At 54.8% G+C, this 24,616-nt stretch overlaps 2 protein-coding genes across 3 annotated transcripts in view; one reads left to right on the top strand and one right to left on the bottom strand.

The window, feature by feature from the left end:
* The first annotated feature begins 10,852 nt into the window (after positions 1 to 10,852).
* Positions 10,853 to 24,616, top strand: part of TSPEAR (thrombospondin type laminin G domain and EAR repeats) — a 142,458-nt gene continuing 128,694 nt past the window's right edge. Inside the window, exon 1 of the mRNA XM_043474549.1 lies at positions 10,853 to 11,247. Within this exon, the coding sequence (XP_043330484.1) occupies positions 11,163 to 11,247 (85 nt within the window). The 5' untranslated portion in view covers positions 10,853 to 11,162. The remainder of the gene's footprint in view (positions 11,248 to 24,616) is intronic.
* On the bottom strand, positions 18,375 to 19,625 carry LOC122445413 (keratin-associated protein 10-8-like). Of its 2 annotated transcripts, XM_043474551.1 has the most exons (2): positions 19,345 to 19,625; positions 18,375 to 19,314 (listed from the first exon to the last, which is right to left on the bottom strand). In XM_043474551.1, exons 1-2 carry the CDS (start codon positions 19,563 to 19,565, stop codon positions 18,723 to 18,725), a joined length of 813 nt encoding a protein of 270 aa, XP_043330486.1. In that variant the 5' UTR covers positions 19,566 to 19,625; the 3' UTR covers positions 18,375 to 18,722. The 2 variants fall into 2 exon arrangements, with proteins under 2 accessions (XP_043330486.1, XP_043330485.1); XM_043474550.1 differs by having other exon boundaries at positions 18,375 to 19,625.

The following is a 24,616-nucleotide window of genomic DNA, read 5'->3' as shown; positions in this document are numbered from 1 at the left end:
TTAAAGGTTTGTGTGTCCAAGTGCTGTAACGTATTTGCTGGGAGTAATGGACCAGAACCGTCCAGACGACTGCGGGAGGTCCCCACCGATGGCGCCCTCGAATCTGTCAGCAGGAATAAACTTGTAAAAGCTCATCGGCCTCTGTCACTGTTATTCTAACAAATCACACAAGTAAGACGTGAGTGGAGACAAACATGAGTTATAGTGCTGCTGATTTGGTTCCTGGAACTGAGAAAAAGACTAAGGCCATCCATGTGTTTATGTACCTGCTTTTATTTTAAATAAATAAGAATGTAACGCGTCTCTTCTGTAATGATGGTTTTGTGGGCCGAGTTGTGTCTCTGAGACTCATCTGTTGGAGCCCTAACCCCCGGAGTATCAGAACTTGTGGTTGTATTGGGAGGTGGTTCTGGTTACATGTGTTAGTCATTTCAGTCATGTCCGATTCTTTGCAACCCCATGGACTATAGCTCACCAGGCTCCTCTGCCCATGGAATTTTCCAGGCAAGAATAGTTGAGTGGGTTGCCATTTCCTCCTTCAGGGGATCTTCCTGACCCAGGGATCAAACTCAGGTCTCCTGCATTGAAGGAAGATTCTTTACCATCTGAGCCACCAGGATTACAGGTCATAGAGGTGGCCCTGATCTGATAAGACTTAGGATGAGAGATTAGGACCCAGACACACTCAAGGGAAACCCCAGGAGGACAATAGGAGGACGGCCAGGGCCCTCACTGTTGCCACAGCCCAGTGCCTGGATGGTGGCTGAAGTGGGGTGGGTCCTCCATCAGCGCTTACAGAGCACGTGAACGATGGGTGATTCAGGGGGTTATCGGTGGCTCTGCTGGAAAGCACCCCATACTGAGGCATTTCAGGGGAAACCCAGGGGGGTCTTATGACAGGAAGTCCTCTGCCAGCCCACTTGCTGAGCCCCTCCTGGGCACTGGGGGATGGGGGCCAAGGAGCCAGAACTTAGGGGAGAAAGAGCTCAAGGTCTGTGCTCAGAGACAGGAGCAGGAAGGGGAGAGAGAGGGGAGGGAGGGGGAAGGAGGAGCCCCACGGTAAACTCTCCAGAGGGGAGGAGGAGCCTCATGGGAACCCACAGCCCAGATTGAGCGTTCCCAGGCACCAGCTTTGGGAACTGCTTTCCTGGAGCCTCCCTGAGCAGATGGAGTGAATGGCCCTTTGAGGGGGAGGTGGTGGGGCTGGGAGGGAGGGGACCCTCAGGAACGAGGGCAGTGGAGAGAAGGAGGGGCTGGACACCCAGGGGCTGCAGTGACCATGAATGTGGCCTCAGCTGCAGTGCAAAGGCGCAGGCATTTGGACCTGGTGGGGTGGAGTGAGGTCGCTCAGCTGGGGGAGAAGGGGGTTGCAGAGAGCCCCTGGGAGAGCACATGATCTCTGAGCACGGGGCCCCCCACCCAGGAAAGAGGCTGAAGACAGGGTGGCGTTGGTGGTAGTAATGGTGAGACCACATGCACTCTGACGCCCCCACTGGTGCAGGCTGGGTATGACCCCGACCATCTCACTGACCAGGCAGAGGACATCCATGTCCACCTAGCCAAGAGGACTGAGAAAATCTTGCCAGAGATTTTGCCAAAAAATTGCCAAGGAAAATCTCGATTCAGGGTTAAGAATCCACAAATGCCACAAACTCCATTTCTATCGAAGCCAAAAAAACTGCCTTCACTGCTCACAGAACCTCACTGTCACTGCCCTAAACCCACTTAACCTTGAGCACAGAGTGCCCCAGGGCTAGCATCTGCACATCCTGTTTCCTGGAGGCATGATTTTAATATTGTCACCAGCAGTAGCACTTACATCTTCCCGAGGTCTGGGCGAGGGGAGAAACGGGCAGTCCTGCATCTCAGGACCCTCACGTTTTCTTCTTTTTTGAAGAAACACAAAACCCTCAAGATTTATGTACTGCGTGATGGAGAGGAAAGGTACCTAATGTTCCCCAGAGAAGACAGTGCATTTTGTGCCTTATCAAAATGAAAGAAAAACAAACAAAAAAATATCATCAGGTAGCACAGACAGGACACCAACACAGAGGCCAAAGAACCTGATTTGAGGCCAGTCTGGGGCCAACTGGCCATCAGGCAAGTGGTCTGTGGATGATTGGCCAGAACCCCAAGCTTTCTTCTCCCTAGATGGGTCCTTCTGGAGGCCTCCCCCAAATGACTTCCCTCCCCAGATGCCCAGATACCCAGGTCCCCAGGTACCTGGGTCCCCAGATGGCCAGGCCCCGTGGCAGGGAGGGTGGGACCCCTGCTCTTCAGGTGCCCGGGACGCCCAGCCCAGGGAGGCTCTGAGCTCTACCTCTGAGGGTGGCTGGGGCCCCGACAGGGTGTGGGCTGGGGCCCAGACTGGCCCTGTCCCTGAAAATGCCCCTCCACATGTGGGTGGCAGACCATGCCCATCTCCAGCCAGCTTTGGGGTGCCCCGGCTAGCGTTGATAGGGAGCAAATAAGTCTTGCTGGTCTCCCCAAAGCCTGGCCTGTTGCACCCCTGAGTTTGCGTGGACCAAGCGGAGGGAGGAGGCCTGCGGGGTCCCCGGGTGCAGGGTGCGGGGTGGAGGTGCCGCCTCCCTCCCGTACCGGGGTGATTCACATCAAAGAGTGCGGCCTTTGTTCCAGCCGCTCTGCGTGTGCGCGCGCGGGGCTTTCTTGCTTCTCCTCGGCCGCTAATTACAGTTCTGGCTGCTCCCGCCCCCACCCTGGCCTTTGAAGTGGGCGCCGCTGCCCCCCCCCCCCAGGCCTCGCACCCCTAATTGCAGCCCCTTTCCAGGCCCTGCTGCTGGCTGCTAAGTTTTTCTTGGTCTTTTCAGCAGGTTGTTGGGGGAAATTACAGTGCAGCTCCAAGCAGAAGGTAAAACCTATGCTTTTATCGGGTTTAGATTAATGTGGGTTAATCTGTAAAGAATTTTAAGAACATGCTTTGTGTGGCAAGGATGGGCTCAGCCTGGAGGCGGGGACTGGTGCCCCCGGCCAGCTGGAAATGACAGACCTGGGGAACTGGGGAGAGGAAGCAGCCTGGTGCCACGGGTCCTACGTGGGCAGACGTGCCGAGGTTCCCTGTGTCCTTGTCCTGTCTGTGGAGCACAGAAGCTGCAAAAGTGGCATAAAGCAGAAGCTCTGGCTGCTTGGCCACTTTTGTGTCTGCTTCTTTTTTATATATGGTTAACAAGACTAATGTGAATGATTAAACTAATGCAGCGTGTGGAATTTGAAATGAGCCAAGAGCGTGCTGGTGGGGGGAAAGGTAGGCTCATACTCCCTTCTTACCCATCCCCACTCCCCTCCCCACATGTGGTCCCAACACACCGAGTGGCGCCTTCAGAGACGGCTATGTGCGTGCCGAGTTGCTTCATTCATGTCTGACTCTTTGTGACCCCATGGACTGTGGCCCACCAGGCTCCTCCGCCCAGCAGATTCTCCAGGCAAGAATACTGGAGTGGGTCGCCGTGCCCTTCTCCAGGGGATCTTCCCGACCCAGGGATTGAAGGCGGGTCTCTCACATCTCCTGCATTGGCAGGCAGGTTCTTTGCCACTGAGCCACCTGGATAGCCCCAAAGACGGCTGCTCCAGCAGGAAATACGCTGCTAGAAAAAATTACTTGGGATTGGGGCAGGGGGTTGAGGTGTCAGAAACTCAGCAGCTGCTCCGGGCAGCCTCCTGGTGACAGCCTCCTGCCTGCCCTCCTCCTGGAAGGGGCCTCCCTTGGTCAGGCCCACATTTCCAGCAAACCTGGCCCAGAACCTTCAGAGGAAAACTGCTAGGGCCTCCTTGAACCGCAGATATGACACTGAGCCCTTGGATGGGGTTTGTCTGGGTGGAGTCTATACCAGAGTCTCTTAGGGGATTATGGGATGCTGTTATAGGGCAGAACGGTATAGGAAACAGTAAACAGGTGCCTAAGTGTGTTGTAACCCACTTGGGGAATAGAGGTGCCCGCTGAAAAAAGACCCTACCATCTGGATACACGTTAATAGATCGCATTGAAATGAAATTCCCTGCAACAGTGGTTTCTAGACTTAAATTTTAATGTAAGGGACTCCTTCCCCCGCTAAAGTGACATAACCCAGAACTCCAGATTATAAGCATAATGAAAGCAGTCCTGTATGCAGAGGGGTCAGCATACAGTACCCTCACCTCTCAGCTCCTCTTCTTTTTCCCCTTCCTCCCCTTCTGCTCTGCTCTCCACCCTTGGGTGTGTCTTGAAGATAAGTTTAGAAGCACTCCTTCAGCTGAGGTAGTCAGGGTCCTTCAGAGAAACTGAACCAATAGGAGATGAAGAGAGAGAGATTCAGATTTTAAGGAGCTGGCTCCCGTGATTGTGACTGGGGAGGTCGTGTGATTGTGGGGGTTGTGTGATGCTGGAGGACAGGCTCAGATATCTCCTTTTTGTGACTCTGACCCCGAGTCCTCAAAGGGAGAGCCCTCCTGCAGGCCCTCCTGGCACTTCTGTAGTCAGGCGGGAATCTGTGTGGGGCCGTCTGGTGTGTGGAAGAAGAGACCAGCCATGTGGACATCAAACTTGGAGGAGTGAGCTGCTGGGAGGGCTTCGGGGGACCTGGAGCGGGTTTTGTGGGGGTTTTTTGTAATTAATTAATTAATTTGGCTGTGTCAGGTCTATTGCGGCACACGGGATCTTTCGCGTGGCTTCTCTCCAGTCGTGTGCAGGCTCTAGAGGGCAGGCTCAGTAGTTGTTTCATGGGGTTTAGTTGCTCATGTGGGATCTTAGTTCCCAGTCCAGGGACCAAACCAAGTCCTCTGCATTGGAAGGCAGATTCTTGACCGCTGGACCATCAGGGCAGTTCCTGATTATGCATTTTTGAGTGCTAAGATGCAAGGTTGAGCCCTACAAGGCGTGGTCTGGGCACTGGAACTTTGGACGTCATTCAAAGGGTCGCCTGAACGAGTGACCGAACGTGAAGAAGCGGCTCCTGCAGGGGCGTTTCTCCAGAGGGGTTAGTCAGGACAGGGAGGCGGGGTGGGGGGGAGTGGGCAGGAGTGCTGGGGAGCAGCCCGCCTGGAACAGCCCCTGGGAGGAGGAGGCACCCCCTGGACATGGCGTGTGTGTGGACAGGTGAAACTGCGGCCGGGTGCTGGGCAGGGCTGGACCCCAGGCCTGAAGGCCACACCCTGGATGTTCTCTTTATCCTGGGATCCATGGAGGGAGAGCAGCCAGGCCAGGGCTGGGTTCTGCAGAGGCCATTACGGGCGGGTGCGGGAGGCCCAGAGGGTGCAGGAGACAGCTGGGCAGTGGTACTGTGGCACAAAGTGGCTGGGCCAGGAAGGCAGGGGCAGGAGGCAGGAGTGTTTGGGGGTAAACTCAGTGGGACTTCCTGAGGGAGGTGCCAAGGAGGAATTCTGGGTTACTGGCCTACACCCAGGATGGAGCCGGCTCTGAGTGGGGAGCGTTGGAACAGTGCCTTTGAGACACTGGTTGGGGGTGGAGGGGGGCGGTGAGGATTTCAGGTGAGCTACTGCAAATACAACCTGATGCTCAGTACAGAGGTACAGGCTGTGCCTTCTGCGTCCAGGGGCTGCCTGAGAAGAGATGGATGTGAGGAAGAAAACAAGTGCTGCAAGTGAGATGCTGGGTGGAACATCCAGTGAATTAGGAGAAAACATACCATAACTCTGTATGCTTTACCCCAGGAATGCAAGGATCGTTCAGCATTAGGAAGAGATCTTGTGATTAATTCCACTGACAAAGTAAAATAGAAAATACGTGAAATCATATCAATTGAGGTGCAACAGCATTTGAGAAAATGTAGCAGCCCCTCCTCCCCTAGTGAAAGAAAAGAAAAATTCTTTAATATGATGATGTTTTGAAACCCCGCTGAGATTCCCACTGAACTCAGGGACAGGGACAAGAAAAGCCTGCTATTGTCACTGTTTCCAACATTTTTTAAAGGTTCTAGCTTATACCATAAAAGAAGAAGACAGACAGTGCACATATTAAAGCAGAAGGGCCAACATTACTTTCATTTGCAGACTATATTTGTCTAGAAAAACAAGAGATGCTAGAATCACTTAGCAGGGACTTCCCTGGCAGTCCAGTGGTAAAGACTCTGTGCTTCTAATGCAGAAGGTGTGAGTTCAATTGCTGGCCGGGCAACAAGAATGCCACATGCCTCAGCCAAAAAAATAAATAAAAATAAAAAATAAAACAACCTCCCCAAGTTTTATGCTTTCATAAGGAAAAAAAAAAGACTTAGTAAGTTTAAGGTTGCTAGATAACTGTACAAAAATGAATAAATTTTCTTAATACTAGCAATAACCAATGACAAGTGGTGATAAAATAATGAATAAACTTATAGAATATTTACAGAAATAACTTTACAGAATAAATGCAAGACCTCTACAGTCAAAATTATACTTTTAATTCAAGATTGGAATAAACAGAGAGATATACATATCCCTGGGTGGGAAGACTTCATGCCATAAAAATGCCCCGTATTCTAAGATTAATCTATGAACTTATTGCCATTCTAATAGGTATTCCTATAATGCTTTTTGCTCATTTGTTCAAATTTCATTTGGAAGGCGGAGGTAAGAACCAATCATTTTTAAGTTCAAATGGGAAAATACGTAAGAACTGCTGATGCATTCCTGAAAAGGGAAAACTAGTTCATATATCCTTTATCTGCATGTATGAACACTTACCATAAATGCTGTTGTCAAAATAATACTCTGGTAAAGGAAACAGAGAAAGAGATTAATACAGCAGAGATCAGTGGAAAGGATCCGAGTGTATAGAGAAGCCTCTGTGTGTGTTTCTATGTGTTAGTTGCTCAGTTGTGTCTGACTCTTTGCAACCCCAAGGACTGCAGCCCATCAGGCTCCTCTGTTCATGAAATTCTCCAGGCCAAAATACTAGAGTGGGTTGCCATTCCCTTCTCCAGGGGATCTTCCCCACCCAGGGATTGAATCTGAGTCTCCTGTGTTGTAGGTAGATTCTTTACCATCTGAGTCACCAGGGAAGCCCCATAGAGAAGCCTGATCCATCATAAATGCGATGTTTCAAAATGGTGGGAAAGGAGGGGTGTTTAATAATGATGCATGCAGAACAGCTTCTTGGGAGCAGAGTTCAACCCATAGCAGTCCAAATATCCTGGACCACAGTCCAGACAGAAAAGAGAGCTACACATACACAGATTGAAAAGTCCTGTAAGACCCAAACGTCTTGAGAAAAGCGTTACTAAATAAAAAACTTAAATACCTGGCAAAAGACAAAAGCATCAAAAAGTGTTCCCCCCAACAGCATCAAAAAAGAAGTGATAGGGAGAAAATATATGCAGTAATCCTTTAGCAGCCCTTTAGAAGTCCTGCTATCCAAAGAACACTTCTTGTGATGAGAAAAGCAAACTCATGGGCTTCCCTGGCGGCTCAGTGGTTAAGAGTCCACCTGCCAATAGAGGGGACATGAGTTCGATTCCTAGTCTGGGAAGATGCCACATGCTGGGCAGGGTAACTAAGTGTGTGTACCACAACTACTGAGTCTGAGCTCTACAGCCTGTGAGCCACAACTACTGAAATTAAAAGACACTTACTCCTTAGAAGGAAAGTTATGACCAACCTAGACAGCATGCTAAAAAGCAGAGACATTACTTTGCCAACAAAGGTCCATCTACTCAAGGCCATGGTTTTTCCAGTGGTCATGTATGGATGTGAAAGTTGGACTATAAAGAAAGCTGAGCACAGAAGAATTGATACTTTTGAACTGTGGTGTTGGAGAAGACTCTTGAGAGTCCCTTGGACTGCAAGGAGATCCAACCAGTCCATCCTAAAGGAGATCAGTCCTGGGTGTTCATTGGAAGGACTGATGCTGAAGCTGAAACTCCAATACTTTGGCCACCTGATGCGAAGAGGACTCATTTGAAAAGACCCGGATGCTGAGAAAGATTGAGGGCAGGAGGAGAAGGGGACGACAGAGGATAAGATGGTTGGATGGCATCACCGACTCAATGGACATGGGTTTGGGTGGACTCCAGGAGTTGGTAATGTACAGGGAGGCTTGGTGTGCTGCAGTCCTTGGAGTCACAAAGAGTTGGACACGACTGAGCAACTGAACTGAACTGAACTGTGTGTTAGAGTCCATGGTCCACAGCAAGAGAAGCCAGCCCAATGAGAAGCCTGTACATTGCAACTAGAGAAAAATCTGGGCAGCAATGAAGACCCAACATAGCCAAAAGTAAATACATAAATAAAATTATATAAAAAAACAAAAGCAAACCCTAGGACGTCCCTGGCAGTCCAGTGGTTGAGAGTCCACCTGTCAATGCAGGGGACACGGGTTCCATCCCTGCTCTGGGAAAATCTCATATGCTGCAGAGCAACTAAGTCCAGGTGCTACAACCACTGGGCCCGTACTCCCCATCAGGAGAAGCCATCACCGGAGGGAGAACCTTGTGTCCTGCAACTAGGCAGTTAGCCGCCTACTCACCACAACTAAGGAAAAGCCCTCACAGCAATGAAGATCCAGCGCAGTCAAAAGTAAATACAATTTTAAAAATTGAAAAAAATAATAAAAGCAAACTCTTATTCAATAACCTAAAGAGACCTCTTATCAAACCACTTTTTAAATGCAATCCTAGCTTGCATTTGCTGGAAACGATGGCCTCACGTGCTTCTTTCCAGCTGAGTCCGAGACTGACAGGCGCACGGCTGGGTGCCAGGTGAGAGCCCAGCTCTGGCAGGGGGGCTGGCCCAGGAGCAGATGGTGTAGGGTCGGTTCTGCTCCCTGTGCAAGCGTGCCGGGTCCTCCCAAGTCCATCTAGACTCGCCATCACATGCTGAGTGTTCTCTTATGTTCTCAGAGATCTTTGCAAACATCCTTAGAACAGTGGTCATTAAATACCAAAACATGGCATATTCCTGAGGTGTGTGTGTGTCTTTAAATTATTAAAAAACCATCAAGGTTAAACAGTCTGCATAAGGGACAGGTGAGTTTAATAGAAAAAACCAGGGGATTTAGTGATATGCTCTTGTAACACGAAGTTGTCATTTCAAATTCCCCTTTATCTGTCACCGCTCCCCGTTTTACCTGGAGAAAGCATCAGCTGTGGTTGGGATATAAGCCTCTCTTCCAAGCTGAATGGCCCCAAAGAGAAGTGGACACACAAGAGAGAGAGATGGTCGGCTGGCATCAGAGCTGGGCGGGATGTGTTTGGGGACACTCTTGGGAGGTTTTCTATGCTTTCACTTGGAGGCAGTTAGGCGATCCGAGTGGGCAGGCATTCCCAGGAGGGAAAATCCAACCATGAACCATTCCGGCAGGTTCTGAACAACCACAGAGCAGGGTCCTGCTGTTTTTTGCACATGCCTGTGTCTAGTGGGTTCTTGGGACACGTCCCTGTGATGTGGGAAAAAGTGATTTCCACGGTGCATGAGCCGGGGAAACCCGGGATAGAAGACTTTGAGGCTTTCTGTGTTGCCGAAGCCGCAGAGGCTTCCACTCTGGGTGCTTGCGTGTCCCCAGGGAGGGCCCTCGTCCCTCTGCGCTCGCTGTGCCCCTCAAAGCCCATGTGCTTGACTCACATTGCAGAAATGCTGCTTCCTGTGAACTAAGCCCACCACATATCTTGGGTCCCTGCCATGCAGGGCTGACTAGGCACCTTGGACAGAAGGAGACAATTCATTGCATCCGTGTGACTTTGCTCAGGATCTCATAGGACCCAATCTGGAGAAGGACCTGCTGAGCTTTCTCTGGGTTCTGGGCTCCCAGTCCTGTGACAGGGCAGGTGTAAGGGGGGCTTGTGGGATTTCCTCAGGCGACAGGAATTCCTGTGATTAGGACGTAAACTCCCTGTACGTGAACAGACAGACGGAGAAACAGACGGAGGGACAATCTCTGGAGTCACAGGGGCTATTTTGTGGGAAGCGCCTTTGGCATGGGCTTCCCAGGTGACACTAGTGGTAAAGAGCCCGCCTGCCAATGCAGGAGACATAAGAGACGTGGGTTCGATCCCTGGGCTGGGAAGATCCCCTGGAGGAGGACTTGGCAACACACTCCAGTATTCTTGCCTGGAGAATCCCATGGACAGAGGAGCCTGGCAGGCTGTCGTCCATGGGGTCACAAAGAGTCGGACATGACTGAAGCGACTTACCATGCCTTTAGCATATTCTTTCTCCATCTCCCTTCTCCTCTCTCTCTTTCCCTCCCTCTCTCTGACCCCATTTCTCTCTCTGTGCCCATGTCTCTCTCTCTGTCTCTCTCTGTCCCTCCTGTCCCTCCCCACAAGCCCTGACCCCAGGCTCTGTTTGCCCCCACAAGTACCTTCTGTGTCAGACTGGCAGCCGCCCACACCTCGGAGCTGGGGCTTCCCAGGGAGAGCTTGGGGTTCACAACCAGATCGCTGCCTCCTAAACAAGGAAGGGGTGCCTTTGGGGGCCTGGGAACTCTCTCCCCTCCCCAGTCTGTCCTTGCACACTCCCAGAGGGGTTTCAGAAAGTATAATCACGCTTAGTAACTGTCCTGCCTGGAGCAGGTTCGCGGGTCGACTGTGGCTTGGGGAGGTCAGAGCCCAGAGACCAGGAGGAGAGGAACCACCACCTTGCCCCTCCCCCGGGACGCTCCTGTCTCCTCATTAGCTGTTCCCTTGAATGACTGACTTCCCTCCGGAGGGAAATTCCTGAAACCCAGCAGTTGACAAACCCACACACCCTCGGAAGGCTGGGCACCAGATAAAAGCCCTCGCGGGAGCCGGCCTCCTGGACGGCCACTGCGGGCCCAGGGACCGCCCGCCGGGCTGCTGCCTCCTCCCAGCGGCGGCCGACCTCAGTCCTGGGCTCGGAGTCCGCACCGGGAGACACAGGTCCTGGGAGTTTTCTGGTTCGCTCTCAGCCCTCCCGGATGATCTATTTCTGTCTTTCCTTTGGGAAAAATGCGCTTTGCCAATGACTAATCGCAGGCCCACCGAGATGCTATCGGCAGGGCAGGACCCCCGCCCGGGGCGGAAATGAGGAGATAGAGCTGTCTGCAGCCCCACGTGCCAGCAGCACCTGCGCCGGCCCCAGGGATGCGGCCGCCACAGTGACTGCCGGCCGAGGTCGCCGCCAGGGCCGAGCCACGTGCGCAAGGAGCCGGCGGCTGCCTCCCCGACGCGGGCGAGTGCGGAGCCGCTGGATGGAGCTTGGGACCCGGGCCCCTCATGTCTGCCCTGCTGACTCTGTGTGTCGTGCTCCTGCCCCTGGCGACCCCGGGCCGCGGCGCCCGGCAATGGGAGCCCTGCACTGGTGAGTGGGGGAGGGGGTGCAGGTGGGGGTGGGGCGGGCCGGGGGTCTGGAGGGGAGCGGGCAGGCCGAGCTCAGGTCACCGTGCGGAGCTGGCTGTGGGAACTGCAGCACTGGGACGGGAGGAGGCAGAGATTAAAGGGAGCAGCAAGCCCTGCGCTCACAATAGCAATGCCAGCAGGGTGGGGACTCCTTTCAAAGACCTTGCCGCCCCCACCCGAGGCCCTTCACAGGTACCTACCTGCTGGGCCTCCCGAGAAGGCCTTACACCTGCTGGAGGAATGAGGCCTGGCAGCTGGCAGGTCCGTCACCTGCCCCGGACAGAGAACCAAGGCTGCACTCTCAGCTCCGCGCAGTCTTGGTGGCCGCAGTCCCTCGAGATGCAGAATGAGTGATGACAGCCCCTAGCACGCCGACCCCCACCCCACCCGCAAGCGGAGAGCGGGGCTGGAGGGGAAATTCCACCCCCTCCTCCTTAGAAAGGGCGCCTTGACCTGTCAGTGACCATGACCTCATCATGACTTTCTGGAGTTTCTACCGAGAGACTTTATAGATCAAAACCTAACACCGAACGTCAGAGTAACAGGGAGAATGAGACCTGGGAGCCAGAGGCCGGGCTTCAGGAAGGGGAGTGAGTGATGGTGGCTGCGGGAGAGCTATGGAGGGTGGTGGTTTGGCCGGTTGTTGTCGAGGGCAGGACGGCACTGGGATGGCTTGTGTGAGGCTCTGGGTTTACCTTCTTCCTGGGCTCCTGGAACCCTCTCTGGTCCCTGCACGTTGTGGCGCTTTGCTCTGATGGAGCTTGGCTCCCAGTGATGGGACCATGGCCCATGATGTCCCCCTACCCCCGCAGTATCCCAGTGTTTGGAACGCTGACCCACATGGGGGTGGTCCATAAAGGTCCTCAGCCCCCCCATTCCTCCAGGGAACAGCCAGATTGTACAGGTGAAGAGGAGCAGCCCTGGAGTGGGGGTGTTGGGAAGGACTGCCCCTGCACCTGCCACAGTCGAAAACTCAGGACGTGTGATTTGCAAACCACACACAGGCCAAGCCCACCTGCAACCCTCAATCCCTGGCTTAGAGCATGGAGAACAGACCTGCATGCAGGTCTAGAGTGCAGGGGTGAAGCACCCGAGCCCGTTGTCCTGAGCACTTGGTGTCTCCCTGGTGGGTGAGTCACAGACGTGTGTCTTCATGTTCCCTTCAGCGCTGGGAACAGAATCAACCCGCATAGTAATAATAAAGGTTATTTATAAAGCCCGCCCCCTCTTCCCTGAAGGCATGTTGCAGATAGTTAAAAGATGACCCAGTTATAAATACCTCGAACCAGGGAGGAAAGATAAAAGTCAAGTAAATAATATTGAGCTAAATTTGGAACGCTCCCAGGACAGTTGATAATGGCCAGTCAGGACTCAAATCTTCACTTTGATCGAGTTTGGTTTTGAAAAGCACAGGAGTTTATACCGCAGGGTTTGTGTGGGGTTTGGGTTTCACTTTCCCTTGGCCTTTGTTCCTGGGTCTGTGCCTGGGAAGTGCTGGGCCTTGACTGCATGCAACCCTGTGACCCTGGGTTTTGAAGTCCTCTGCCCCTTCACCCCATCCGAGCCTGTGACCCAGAAAGAGCAGCCTCTTACAGGAGGTGGGGTGGCCAGATTTGCCGATGGGGAAATTGAGGTCACATCTCTGCCCAGAGTCTGGTGGGCAGATCTTCTGATAAGGGCAGGGGCCTGGGGCTGGTCCTGCTGCACAGGGGCATCTGAGGACAAGTGAAGTGTCATAGAGCCTCAGCCAAGATGGAGAGAAGACCTTGGCAGGTGGTCAGCATGACCAAGGCTGCGGAGGGCAGGGAGTAGGGGTAGGCTGGGAGACCGGCTGCAGCTGCTGGAGCGGCCTCAGGGTGGGAGGATGAGGCAGGTCTGCAGGGGCTCTGGGCACACATGGGGTGTGTGGGGTGAGCTCCCCTGGGATGAATGGGTCAGGCAGGATTCGGGGCTTCCCTGACCCCAGAGTCAGCCTGGGTTTTTTGATGCTTAGACCCCTCCCCTGCTTCCCCCAGTGGGGCCAGCTGCCCTTGGACAGAGGGTGAACCATGACTGTAAGACTCTACTAGCTCCCACACCGAGTCCACAATTCTGGGGGGTGTAATGCGTGTAGTGCCAGCAAAGTGGCTGGGTGTGTCCTGCGGGGACAGCTTGGTGGCCTGAATTCTAGACCAGTCCTCTCGGTCAAGGAGTGACTGGCAGCTGTGGCCAAAGAGCCTGCTGTCCACCCCTAACTCAGCTCATCCTCACCCGGTGTCATCTCCACGTGGACCGGAAAGGTGGAGGGGTTCAGTGGGAGCCATAATTGGGACAGCTGGACCCCAAGGCTGGGTTACTGGTGGGTGTAGGGGGCAGGGCAGAGAGAAGGGGGTGGAGTGGGAGTTGTCCAGGGGCTGGACTTGCTGTGGGATGTCGGAACAGCATCCCCTGTAATCCCAGGAGTAGTCAGAGGCGGCTCCTCGCCTAGGACTCAGGGCCGTGCTGAGGTGTGGGTACCTGATGGATCTGGCACCCGCAGTACCCCCTCCCTCCTTCACTTGCTCGACACCCCTGCCAGGGAGGTGTTGTGCCCCAGGCTGCTAGCTGGCACACCAGCACACCGCAGCCCTGCCCGGCACATGGACACAGCTGTCAGCGGACGTGGGGGACCCCAGGGCAGGCTGTGGGTGGGATCAGACCTGGGATCTGGGGTGGGGCGCATCCCTGGGGCTAAAGGCAGTGCCCAGGAGAGGTGGGGCACAGGTTTGCATTATAGAAGCTAGCTGGGGTGTGGAACCTGCAGGCCAGCAGGCAGGCAGGAAGCTCAGTGAAGGGCATCTGGGGGTAGCAGGAAGCCCTCTCTGCCCCGCCTCTGGCAGCTCCCAGGAACTCTCCCACCCTGTCTTTTGGGCTCCTTTAATGAAAACGCTGCAGGAAGTGAGCTGGGGAATCCACGCGCCTGGTGAGGCCCGCAGGCGGGTTCCTGGGAGTCAGTGTGGGTACAACACCCCCTGCTGGGCTCACGTGGCAAGGCCATCTGAGCAGTTGGCAGTCTGGGAGCTGCAGCTTGCTTCAGGTCAGGGGACCTCTGTCCACGTGGGTTTGGCCCCCACCCTACCCCACCCCACCCCACCCTCTGGTACTGTGACCACCAGGCTGCTTGGGAATAGTCCCAGCCCCAGGCCAGCGCCTGGTTCAAGAGCAGCCTTCTGAGCCTCACAGCCCAGGTGACCCCAGGAGCCCGCACGTGGGACCACTCTGCATGTGCCACAGGGAGGGAAGGCTGCCTAGCACAGTTGTGAGAGGACGCAGGCTGAGAGGTCCACCTCACCTGCTTGACAGTTTTGCAGGGCTGGGAGGTGGCTTGCAGGTGGGGACAGACTGTCAGCCTGACACCCATTTCCTTTTAAAACATTCTCAACCATTAAGCTAGGATATTGCACAGGAATTAGGAAACAAAGTTTATTCATTTTTGCAATGGAACCTCATACACAAAGAGTCTCACCTGATGGCTAAGTGGGTATAGAATCTGCTTGCAATGCAGGAGACACAGGAGACACAGGTTGGGTCCCCTGGAGGAGGGCATGGCAACCCATTCCAGTATTCTTGCCTGAAAAATCCCATAGACAAGAGCCTGGTGGGCTACAGTCCATGAGGTCACAAAGAGTAGGACACGGCTGAGCCACTAAGTAACAACATAGCAACAACATACACCATACGCTGCTTCTACAGTTTTGACTTTTAAGGGTAAATAATGGATTTCCAGGAGGCCTTTTTCCAGGACAAAATCTAAGAAGTCACCATTCCGAGTTTTGGGGTCTGGGCTTTGTTTCCAGCTGGAACCCTGCCCTCCCCACCTGCATCATTTCCCCCTCCCCCCTGCCCTGTGCTCCTGGGTTGATCCTGAGCTCCAGGCTTAGAGGGGACCTCTGTGTGGGTGTTGGGTAGGGTGGGAGGATGCCCACTTCTCTCCGTGTCCTGAGAGTCTGGGGAGTGCAGGGGCCCTCTGTGTCCTAACCCTGCATTTCCACGTGAAGTGGGCAGGGGCGGAACGTGGCTCAGCCGGAGCACTCTGGGTGGGGGCTGGGGGCTCCAGAGCACCTCACCCTCCTCTCACCTCTCAGCCATGCCCACGTGCTCCTACCCCCAGCTCTGCTCACAAAGCCTGAAAGCCGGTCCTTCCAGCAGCGGGTCTTGGTCCTGGGAGCGCCTGGGGCACAGGGTAGGGGACCCCTGTGTTAGCTGCTCACTTTTCATCCCGCCCCCAGGTCGGGGCACTGCGCTTTAGGGAATTTGTGGGGGTCTCCGGCAAATCCAATCTAATGAGCATCTCTGGCAAAGTCAGGGATACTTACTCGCTGCTGGGAGGAGGGAGAGGGAAAGGAGAATGCCCCCGTCACTCCCTCGACGGTGACCCCGCGATGGGTTTGCAGCCCAGTGAGCCCCTCCACACCGGCCTCGGGTAATGGAAGAGGGAGGGGAGGCGACCCCAAAGGCCAGAGCTGCCCACCTTCGGGCCCTGTGGGGCGGGGTGGGGGCCACCGTGCCGGCCTCGGCGTCGCCTCTGCAGGCCTGCCTGGACCGCGGGGCGTGAGTCAACCAAGGGCGTCATCCTATGTCGAGGGGAAGGCGGGGTGCACACCTGTATGTGAGTGTGCGTAAGTGTGTGAATACGTGTGGGTATTAGTGTGTGAGTGTGTGCGCACCTCCGCGCTGCTGGGAAGAACCCAGAGCACAGCCGCCTGGAGGTGAAGTTCGGTTGTGGTTTTGGCTCCGCACAGTTCCCGGGTTTCTGCAGTGGCCTGGCAGTTCGCGTAACCAAGGGAGACGCGATACCCTTCCAGGCCACCACCCAGTGCACGTGGGCTGGACGGTGGGACCTGGCTGGGGCTCACTGTTAACGGTATCCAGACTCAGGTGCAGGCTCCTGGGGACCCGACTCCGGGAACCCCTGGGCTGAGCAATGACCCTCCCTGGGACAACGCGCTCCGCGTGTCGTGTGTCCGGGGTGTCGCACACTGAACTTGGGGTGCCCCAGGGAAAGGTCAGTGGTGACTGGCTGCTGCCGCTGTACACAGGTGCTCTGTCCCTTAGGCAGGTGGCTCCATCCAGAGTTGGGGGTTGGAATTCAGCTGCCGTGAACGTGGGTGAAACTGGCTGCACCTTCTCCTTCATAATTAACCCAGAAGCAACAGCTCCCAGTGACGGATGTGCCCGGTGTTGGCAACACCTGGGACTGTCTCCAGTTGAGGCGCCAATTGAGGTGCCAGCATCCCTGTGCTCCATCCAAATATGCATGAAGTTTCTGCCCCCTATCCAAATGAGGCTTGCCGCTCCCTCTTCTTAATGTCTTAGTGAGAAAGCCCACATCTTAGTTTTGTTGTTGTTTAGTACCTAAGTCGTGTCCAACTCTTTTGTGACCCCATGGACCGTAGCCTCGCCAGGCTCTTTGAGCTTGGGATTTCCCAGGCAAGAATACTGGAGCAGGTTGTCATTTCCTTCTTCAGAGGATCTTCCCAATCCAGGGATGGAACCCACGTCTCCTGCATTGGGAGGTGGAGTCTTTACCACTGAGCCACCAGGGAAATCCCACATCTTACTAGTCAGTAGAAAAAAAAATTTTTTTTTTGATAATTGGTAGTGATCATGGTCTCTTCTTGCAATCTGGAAGATTACATTAATGTTAGTCACTCAATCGTGTCTGACTCTGTGTGATCCCATGGACTGTAGCCCGCCAGGCTCCTCTGTCCATGGAATTCTCCAGGCAAGAATACTGGAGTGGGTTGCCATTCCCTTTTCCAGGGGATCTTCCCAACCCAGGGATTGAACACTGGTCTCCTCCATTGCTGGCAGATTCTTTACCATCTAAGCAACCTGGGAAGCCCGGAAGATTACGTTAAGTGCATTTAAATATGTGTTTTTGAGAAGGGGCCTGTGGGTTTCAGTAGCTGGCCAGAGGAGTTGAGGCATACAGGAAGCTGGAGCCCCCAGTTCCCTGGTCCCTGGGTGGTTGGTGAAGCTGGCCAGAGGGAAGCTGGTGAAGGCATAGGGAGGCCCAGGTTGGGAGAGCTCCAGGAGATTTTCTATCGCCGTAACAGCTGGGGAAGTTGATGTCTCACACCTTCTCCATAAGAGGGTCCCAAGAGACATGGGCAGGGTCCTATGGGGCAGGGGGTAGGGGAGGCAGGATCAGGACCCTGCAGCCGCAGAGTTTAGGTAGAGGGCATAGGGTGAGTCTGTCTGCACCCATTTCCACTACCCAATTCTAGTTGCAAGAGGGCCCTACTCCCACTGACAGGTTCCCAGAAGATCCATTTTGGGGGGGACAGTGGCACTGGAAAAGCCATCGCAGCCCTGGGAGTCTGGACCAGGGTCTCCAGGGGAGCCCATCAGAGGTCAGGTGGTCTCTCTGACCCCCCCTCCTTTGGGATTTCATGGCCTCCTGAGGGGAGCAGTGTCATGTCACTAGGAGGGTCATGTCAAGAGCTAGGAGGTGGCACTGGGGAAGGGGTGAGGTAGGGGAAGGCAGGTTAGCAGTGAGGGTCGGCTCTGGCAAACATGAGGGGCACTCCAGAGCGCCCCCAGGGGTAGACCTCAGGCAGCAAGCCTGGGCGTCAGGACCTAGAATGTGGGCCCTGGAAGTCACTGACCCTCTGGCTTCCTCCCTTGAGCCCCGCCACACCCAGCTTGAACCAGAGGCTGGGAAGGGGGCGGGTCAGTGGTCTGTGGCACAAACAAGGCAGGCTGGGGCATTTGAAGACTGAATAAAGCGCCAAGTTTGAGGGCAGGTGAGCTGGGGGTCAGCAGGAATGCCCCACTTCAGCTGTGTCCCAGGAGGCCCCACCCCTGTGAGTCTCAGGCTGACCAGGGAGAGCCAGATGGGGCCAAGGGTTGCCACCACAGTCTTGGTCACATAGCACAGACTTCCAGAGCTGCCTGGAGAGTCAGACGCAGGAGTCGAGGGCCGAGGGGACGACTGCAGTGGGCCTTAGAGCTCAACCCCCTTGGAAATGCTCCAAAGACACGGCTGCTGAGGTTGGTGTTACTTATGTCAGCCGGGAGGCTGGAGACAGTGACACATACGGCTATCTGGGAGAGAGGACAAGCGGAGGCGAGGATGGCGAGTTTATTCACTCAGCTCAGGACCCTTGTGGGAGGACGGTACACAGCACAGGAGGGGCAGAGACAGGGAAGAGCAAGGCCCCCAAAGGCTGGGGGGAACAGCAGTGTCCATGGCTGTCGGGAGAAGCCTGTGGACCCTCAGTAACATGGGGCTGTCTTGGGTTCATCTGGGCCTGGCCCAGAGGCTGCAGGTGGGCTAAGCCCTGCTTGTTAGGGTTTCAGGTCAGTGCATGTTCATGTAGGTCTGGGTCAGATCCTGAAGGGGGCCAGAGGCTGGCAACAGAGGGGGACGGAGTGGCCCATAGCACCTGGGTGGCCCTGAGAGGACATGCCAGCTCAGCAGCAGGGCTCCAGGGCTGAGGTGGGGATGCAGCAGGCTGGGCGGGAGCACACAGGCTGGCAGAGCAGGGACACGGAGGAGGCTGGGCGGCAGCAGCTGGGCTGGCAGGAGGAGGTGGGCACGCAGCAGGCGGGGCGGCACACGGGGCGGCAGAGGAGGGACACAGAGGAAGAGGGTCTGCAGCAGGGGGATGGGGCTGAGCAGGGGGAGGCCTCACAGCACACGGGCCTGCAGCAGACAGGCCTGCAGCAGACGGGCTCACAGCAGACGGGCTCACAGCAGGCCTGCTGGCAGGGGGAGGAGGTGCAGCAGGAGGACTGGCAGCTAGACTGCTGGCAGCCCAAGGCTGGGCAGGAGCTGCTACAGGCTGGCTGGCAGCAGGGGCTGGACTCGCAGCTCACTGGGGCACAGAGGAGGGTCAGGCGGGGGGCCGGGGCGCAGCAGCTGGGGGCACAGCAGGGGGGCTCGCAGCAGGCGGGGCGGCACACGGGGCGGCAGAGGAGGGACACGGAGGAGGAGGGTCTGCAGCAGGACGAGGGGGCTGAGTAGGGGGAGGCCTCACAGCAGATGGGCCTGCAGCAGACAGGCCTGCAGCAGACGGGCTCACAGCAGACGGGCCTGCAGCAGACGGGCTCACAGCAGTCTTGCTGGCAGGGGGAGGAGGTGCAGCAGGAGGGCTGGCAGCAGGGGCTGGACTCGCAGCTCACTGGGGCACAGAGGAGGGTCAGGCGGGGGGCCGGGGCGCAGCAGCTGGGGGCACAGCAGGGGGGCTCGCAGTAGCTCTCTGGACAGTCATAGCTCAGGTCGCTGGAGCAGACGGACAAGGCGGAGGTGGCCATGGTGAAGGCGGTGGGGCTGGAGGAGGGTGAGAATGTGAGTGTGTGTGAGTGAGTGTGTGAGTGTGTATGTGAGGTGCTCAGGCTGCCGGCTTTATACCCCTCTTCTGTGTGTGTGTTGTCCCAACAGAGGGTCACAACGCGCTCCTTTCCTGGTTGGTGTTTGGATCTGGCTCCAGGGAACCCTCATTAGGGCTGCGTTGTTTTCCCAGGAGATGGAGGCCCAGCTCGTAAATGTCCTGCCTGTGTGTCGGGCCATGCTGCTCCTGACCACGTGCTGAGTGGGTGTGGGAGTACAAGGCCAGGGTGGACCCAGTGTGGGCAGTGGGGGCTCTTGGCTGCTGGGCACTCATTCTGGGCGCCAGGGGATTAGGGAATGGGACTTGCATTCTGGGCCCTGGAAGGGCTCTTTACTGGGGCTTGTGGCCCCTTTTCTTTTGTTTGTCACAAGCCCCTGCAGATGGAGGGAGAGGGGTTACCTGGGTGGGTTCCGGCTGGGTGTGTCCAGCTGCCCTGTTTTGGGCAAGGCTTGCAGGAAGGGCGTGGCCGAGACCAACAGACTTTGCGTCTCCAGGGGTGGGCTCATGTTTATGGGCCCCCATGCTCAGCGTGTCTCGTTTCCACCTGCTAGGATCTAGGCATCCCTGAGGCTCGGGCCACAGTGGGTGGCCCAGCAGAGGCTCAGCCAGGTGGGGCTGGGAGTGGCTGCCCCCTCCTCCCAAAGCTGGGCACCTGCTCAGGCTCCCAAGGATGGGTCACCCCTCCTTCTGCTGGACAGATTGCTGGGGCTCCTTCTGCCTCTCCTCCTGCCTCCTTCCAGACCTCCACTCAGACTCTGCCCCACCCCACCCCCGCTGCATCTTTCCTGGGAGCTGAGCCTGGACCTCTGTCTGTGGGCTCCTGGGACACCCTGGTGGGATACTCGGTGGTCAAGGGAAGAGTCACCAAAAGCTGTTTGAGCCTGACGCTGCCAGGTTCAGCGGTCAGGGTGGCTCTTCGGGTGAAGGGTTGGGGAGGGGAGAGACAGGTGGCACAGGTGGCAGGGGTTAGCGAGGTCCGCATGCAGCTGGGATGTGAGAGCTACCATGAAGGGGTGGGAGCTGGGGGTAGGGAGGCCCTGCCGAGGAGTCTGGGGCTAGTCAGAAAGGCAGGATGACCCTCGATGGTGTGTACAGGGAGTGGTTGGCTGGACAGGAAGGTTTATTTCATTATTAATTGTTCTTATATCATCTCAATGACATTTTAAGCCACAACACTTAGAAATTATGAATCTGTTTATCATGTACATTTGCACCAGTTTCCTGTGGCTGCTGTGACAAAATGGTCAACACTGGATCGTGTGAAATATCCAGACAACAGAACTGTATTCTCTCACAGTTTTGAGGCCAGAAGTCTGAGAAGAGTTATAATGAGCTGAGATCGGGGCATCCTATGGCCAGAGGGGAGGGCCCTTCCTGCCTCCTCCAGCTTCTGTGCCTCCGGGCATCCTGGGCTTGTGGCCACTTCCCTTCAGCCTCAGCCTGTCTTCACGTCCCCTCCTCCTGGTCAAGAGCCTTAATCAGCAAGTTGCAGTCAGTCTGCAAAGTTCTTTTTCCTCCCAAGGTCATGTGCACAGGTGTGGGCTGATCCAGAAAAAGCTTCCTGGCTGCGGTTGCTGGGAGGCTCTGGGTCAGAAAGGGAGCTCTAGGGGTCTGCTCTCCTCTCTTCCTGCCTCCACTCACCTTCTCTCCATCTTCCCGCACACGCTTCGGGAGCACCCAGGGCGCAGGTGAAGGCTCAGCCCTGCCCAGGCAGCCCAGCGTCAGCTCTCCTCTGCTGCCTGAAACTCTGCTGCCCACGCTCTGGCCTCTAAAATAATTACTTACTTATTTATTTTTGCTTTTTAGCTGCCCCCTGCAGCATATAAGATCTTAGTTCCCCAACCAGGGATTGAACCCAAGCCTCCTGCTTTGGAAGCATGAGGCCTTAGTCACTGTGAAACCAATTGGTGTCATTTCAGGGGGCCTCTGAAGAGCTCCGGTATCATAGTCCTTTATGTGTCAGGGCAGAGAAGCATTCAGTGAGAGCAAAGTGGTAGATAAGAAGTGGTTTATTAGAATAGGCTTCCCTGGTGGCTCAGATGGTAAAGAATACACCTGCTATGCAGGAGACCTGGGTTTCATCCCTGGGTCAGGAAGATCCCCTGGAGAAGCGAACGGCAACCCACTCCAGTATTCTTGCCTGGCGAATCCCATGGACAGAGCAGCCTGGTGGCTACAGTCCGTGGGGTCACAAAGAGTTAGACACGACTGAGCGACTAACACTCTCACTTTCACTTACTAGAATAGGACACTGTGAGGCTTACAAGTGGATAGGTGAGAAATGCCATGCCCTGATAACTTAGCAGACACAGTTTTCTAATCAAAGGAAAAGTGGGGAGGAGAGGAGAACTTCTCTGTCTTTCTCAGGAGACGCCATGTTTCCATCATTAGTTCCTCCCCGGGTGGGGCAGGGGAATTTACCTGTCCCTCCCTAGATGGTCAGGCCAGGACTGTCATAACAATTCAGAAAATTTTCAGGTCTCAGTACAATGAGTGTCTTTCAGTTTGAAAAGTCACCTTCCCATAAGTGATTGTTTTCTGTGTGCACAGAGCTGTTTGGGGGTCATTGACTTGATGACACCATTGGGCAGGTTGCAGGCCCTATTTTCTACTATTGTTTTATTGTTTTGGGGATATTGTGCAAAGAGTGTGTCTTAAAGGCCAAAGAACAAGCTTTGGGGGTTACTAACTGATGGTGCTCATGGTTTTGATCCCTGGGTTTGGAAGATCTCCTGAAGGAGGAAATGGCAACCCACTCCAATATTCTTGCCTAGAGAAATCCCATGGACAGAGAAAACTGGTGGGCTATGGTCTATAGGGTCGCAAAGAATTGGACACAACTGAAGTGACTCAACATGTGGAACAACTGATTGAGCTCATTGGGCAGGATGTGGGTCTCATGTCACCATTGGTTTGTTGGTTTGGACATGTCTTGTACTTCTGTTGCATAGTTTTGTTGCTAAGCAAGCCTATTTGGTTTTATGGTTAAGTATCACTTCATGGGAAATAGATGGGGAGAAAGTGGAAACAGTGTCAGACTTTATTTTTTTGGGCTCCAAAATCACTGAAGATGGTGATTGCAGCCATGAAATTAAGACACTTACTCCTTGGAAGGAAAGTTATGACCAACCTAGACAGCATATTAAAAAGCAGAGACATTACTTTGCCAACAAGGTCCATCTAGTCAAGGCTATGGTTTTTCCAGTGGTCACGTATGGATGTGAGAGTTGGACTGTGAAGAAAGCTGAGTGCTGAAGAATTGATGCTTTTGAACTGTGGTGTTGGAGAAGACTCTTGAGAGTCCCTTGGACTACAAAGAGATCCAACCAGTCCATCATAAAGGAGATCAGTCCTGGGTGTTCATTGGAAGGACTGATGCTGAAGCTGAAAGTCCAGTACTTTGGCCACCTCATGCGAAGAGTTGACTCATTGGAAAAGACCCTAATGCTGGGAGGGATTGGGGGCAGGAGGAGAAGGGGGCGACAGAGGATGAGGTGGTTGGATGGCATCACCGACTCGATGGACATGAGTTTGAGTAGACTCTGGGAGTTGGTGATGGACAGGGAGGCCTGGTGTGCGGCGATTCATGGGGTTGCAAAGAGTCAGACACGACTGAGCAACTGAACTGAACTGAACTGAAACCTACTTTCTTGAGTAATCATTAACTTACAGGGGTCTCTCATATTTTTTACTTACAATCCCCTAGTGGGATTTACTATTTAATCACCTATTTTGTCCCTTCATTCTATCCCTATCAACTAGACTGCCAGGGAAGTCTGTTTTATAAATTAAAGCAATTTTTATTGATTCTTAACAATTCAAAAAAGTTTTGAAAGTTTGATTTATTTTTAGCATTTGGGGTTTTGAGCTGATATCTTGAGGGACCCTGGAAGGCAGAGTTTCCCCCAAACCTGTAAACTTTTCTTCTTTCTCCAAAATTGGCATGTTTTACTGGATAATGACAGTTTCTTCCCAGAATAAATTCTGTAGAAGAATGTGCATCACTGGGAGTCCTCCAAGCACAGCCTCTTATGCTGAGGACGGGCTGTTGGCAGCTACAGGGGCCCTGAAGCTGGGACCCTGGCCCTGTCCACTGTTCAGAGCCATTTAGCAAACACACGGCAGTGTCAGCCTGAGCCGGGGAAATGGTGCCTGTGAGAGGCAGGGACAGACCCCAAACATGGAGAGCCTCAGGCTCAGGCCCAGGACAGTGGGATGGGGGTGGGGGCAGAGTCCAGCTGGCCCAGCAGGGGACCCACACCCCGGGGAGGGAGTGTGAGTGGAGGCTAGTTGGGGAAAGTGCTAATTCAGCTTCGGGTGGTCCACGCAGGGCTTCCACAGGTCCTGTGGTGGGCTCATGTCTGGAGGTGCCATGAGTGGCTTGGAGCCCAGGAGAGGCCCTGAGATGCATCAGAAGGTCCAGATGCAGGAGTGAGGAGGTGGACAGAGGTCAGGGTGAAGCCCCTGGAAGACTGAGGGGTGAGGAGGAGCAGAGGGACCTGTCCCCAAGTTGAGGGCTAAATTCTGCAGGGTTAGGTCCACAGGACAAGATCGAGGGGACACTGACCTTTGCCAAGGGGCCTTTGGTGACCAGGCCGGGAGTAGGGTCAGCAACACGGGGGTGGGAGTGTAGAGGGGAGGGTGTCAAGGTGGAGAAGGGACTGGAGAACTGTGTGGAAGCTCTGGGGGTGTGGTGAGCTGGGAGGGATGGGGGCTGAGTCTCACTCATTGTTTATGTTAGAAAAGACCTCGGGGCGTGTGGTTGGAGCAAGGACTATGGACAGAGGGGTTGTAGGTGCTGAAGAAGGAAGGTGGGGCAGGAAAGCTCAAGGGACTGAGAGGGGCCGCTTGCCCAGGCTCCGAGTCCTCCCGCTGCAGGCAGAGGCCTCGTCCTCTCCACCTAGTGGTCTGAATCCTGTGTCCTGCCAGCACCCCACTGCAGAGGGCCAGGAGATGCCCAGGGCAGTGAAGTTC

The sequence above is a fragment of the Cervus canadensis genome, chromosome 7 (genome assembly GCF_019320065.1).
Source record: "Cervus canadensis isolate Bull #8, Minnesota chromosome 7, ASM1932006v1, whole genome shotgun sequence".
NCBI lineage: Eukaryota > Metazoa > Chordata > Mammalia > Artiodactyla > Cervidae > Cervus > Cervus canadensis.
The sequence above is the reverse complement of the archived record's forward strand: the minus strand, read 5'-3'. Positions and strand labels throughout refer to the sequence as shown.

What these genes read in the sequence shown, in the direction of transcription:
- LOC122445413 (XM_043474550.1), bottom strand. Translation starts at nt 19,565, where the DNA reads ATGGCCACCTCCGCCTTGTCCGTCTGCTCCAGCGACCTGAGCTATGAC.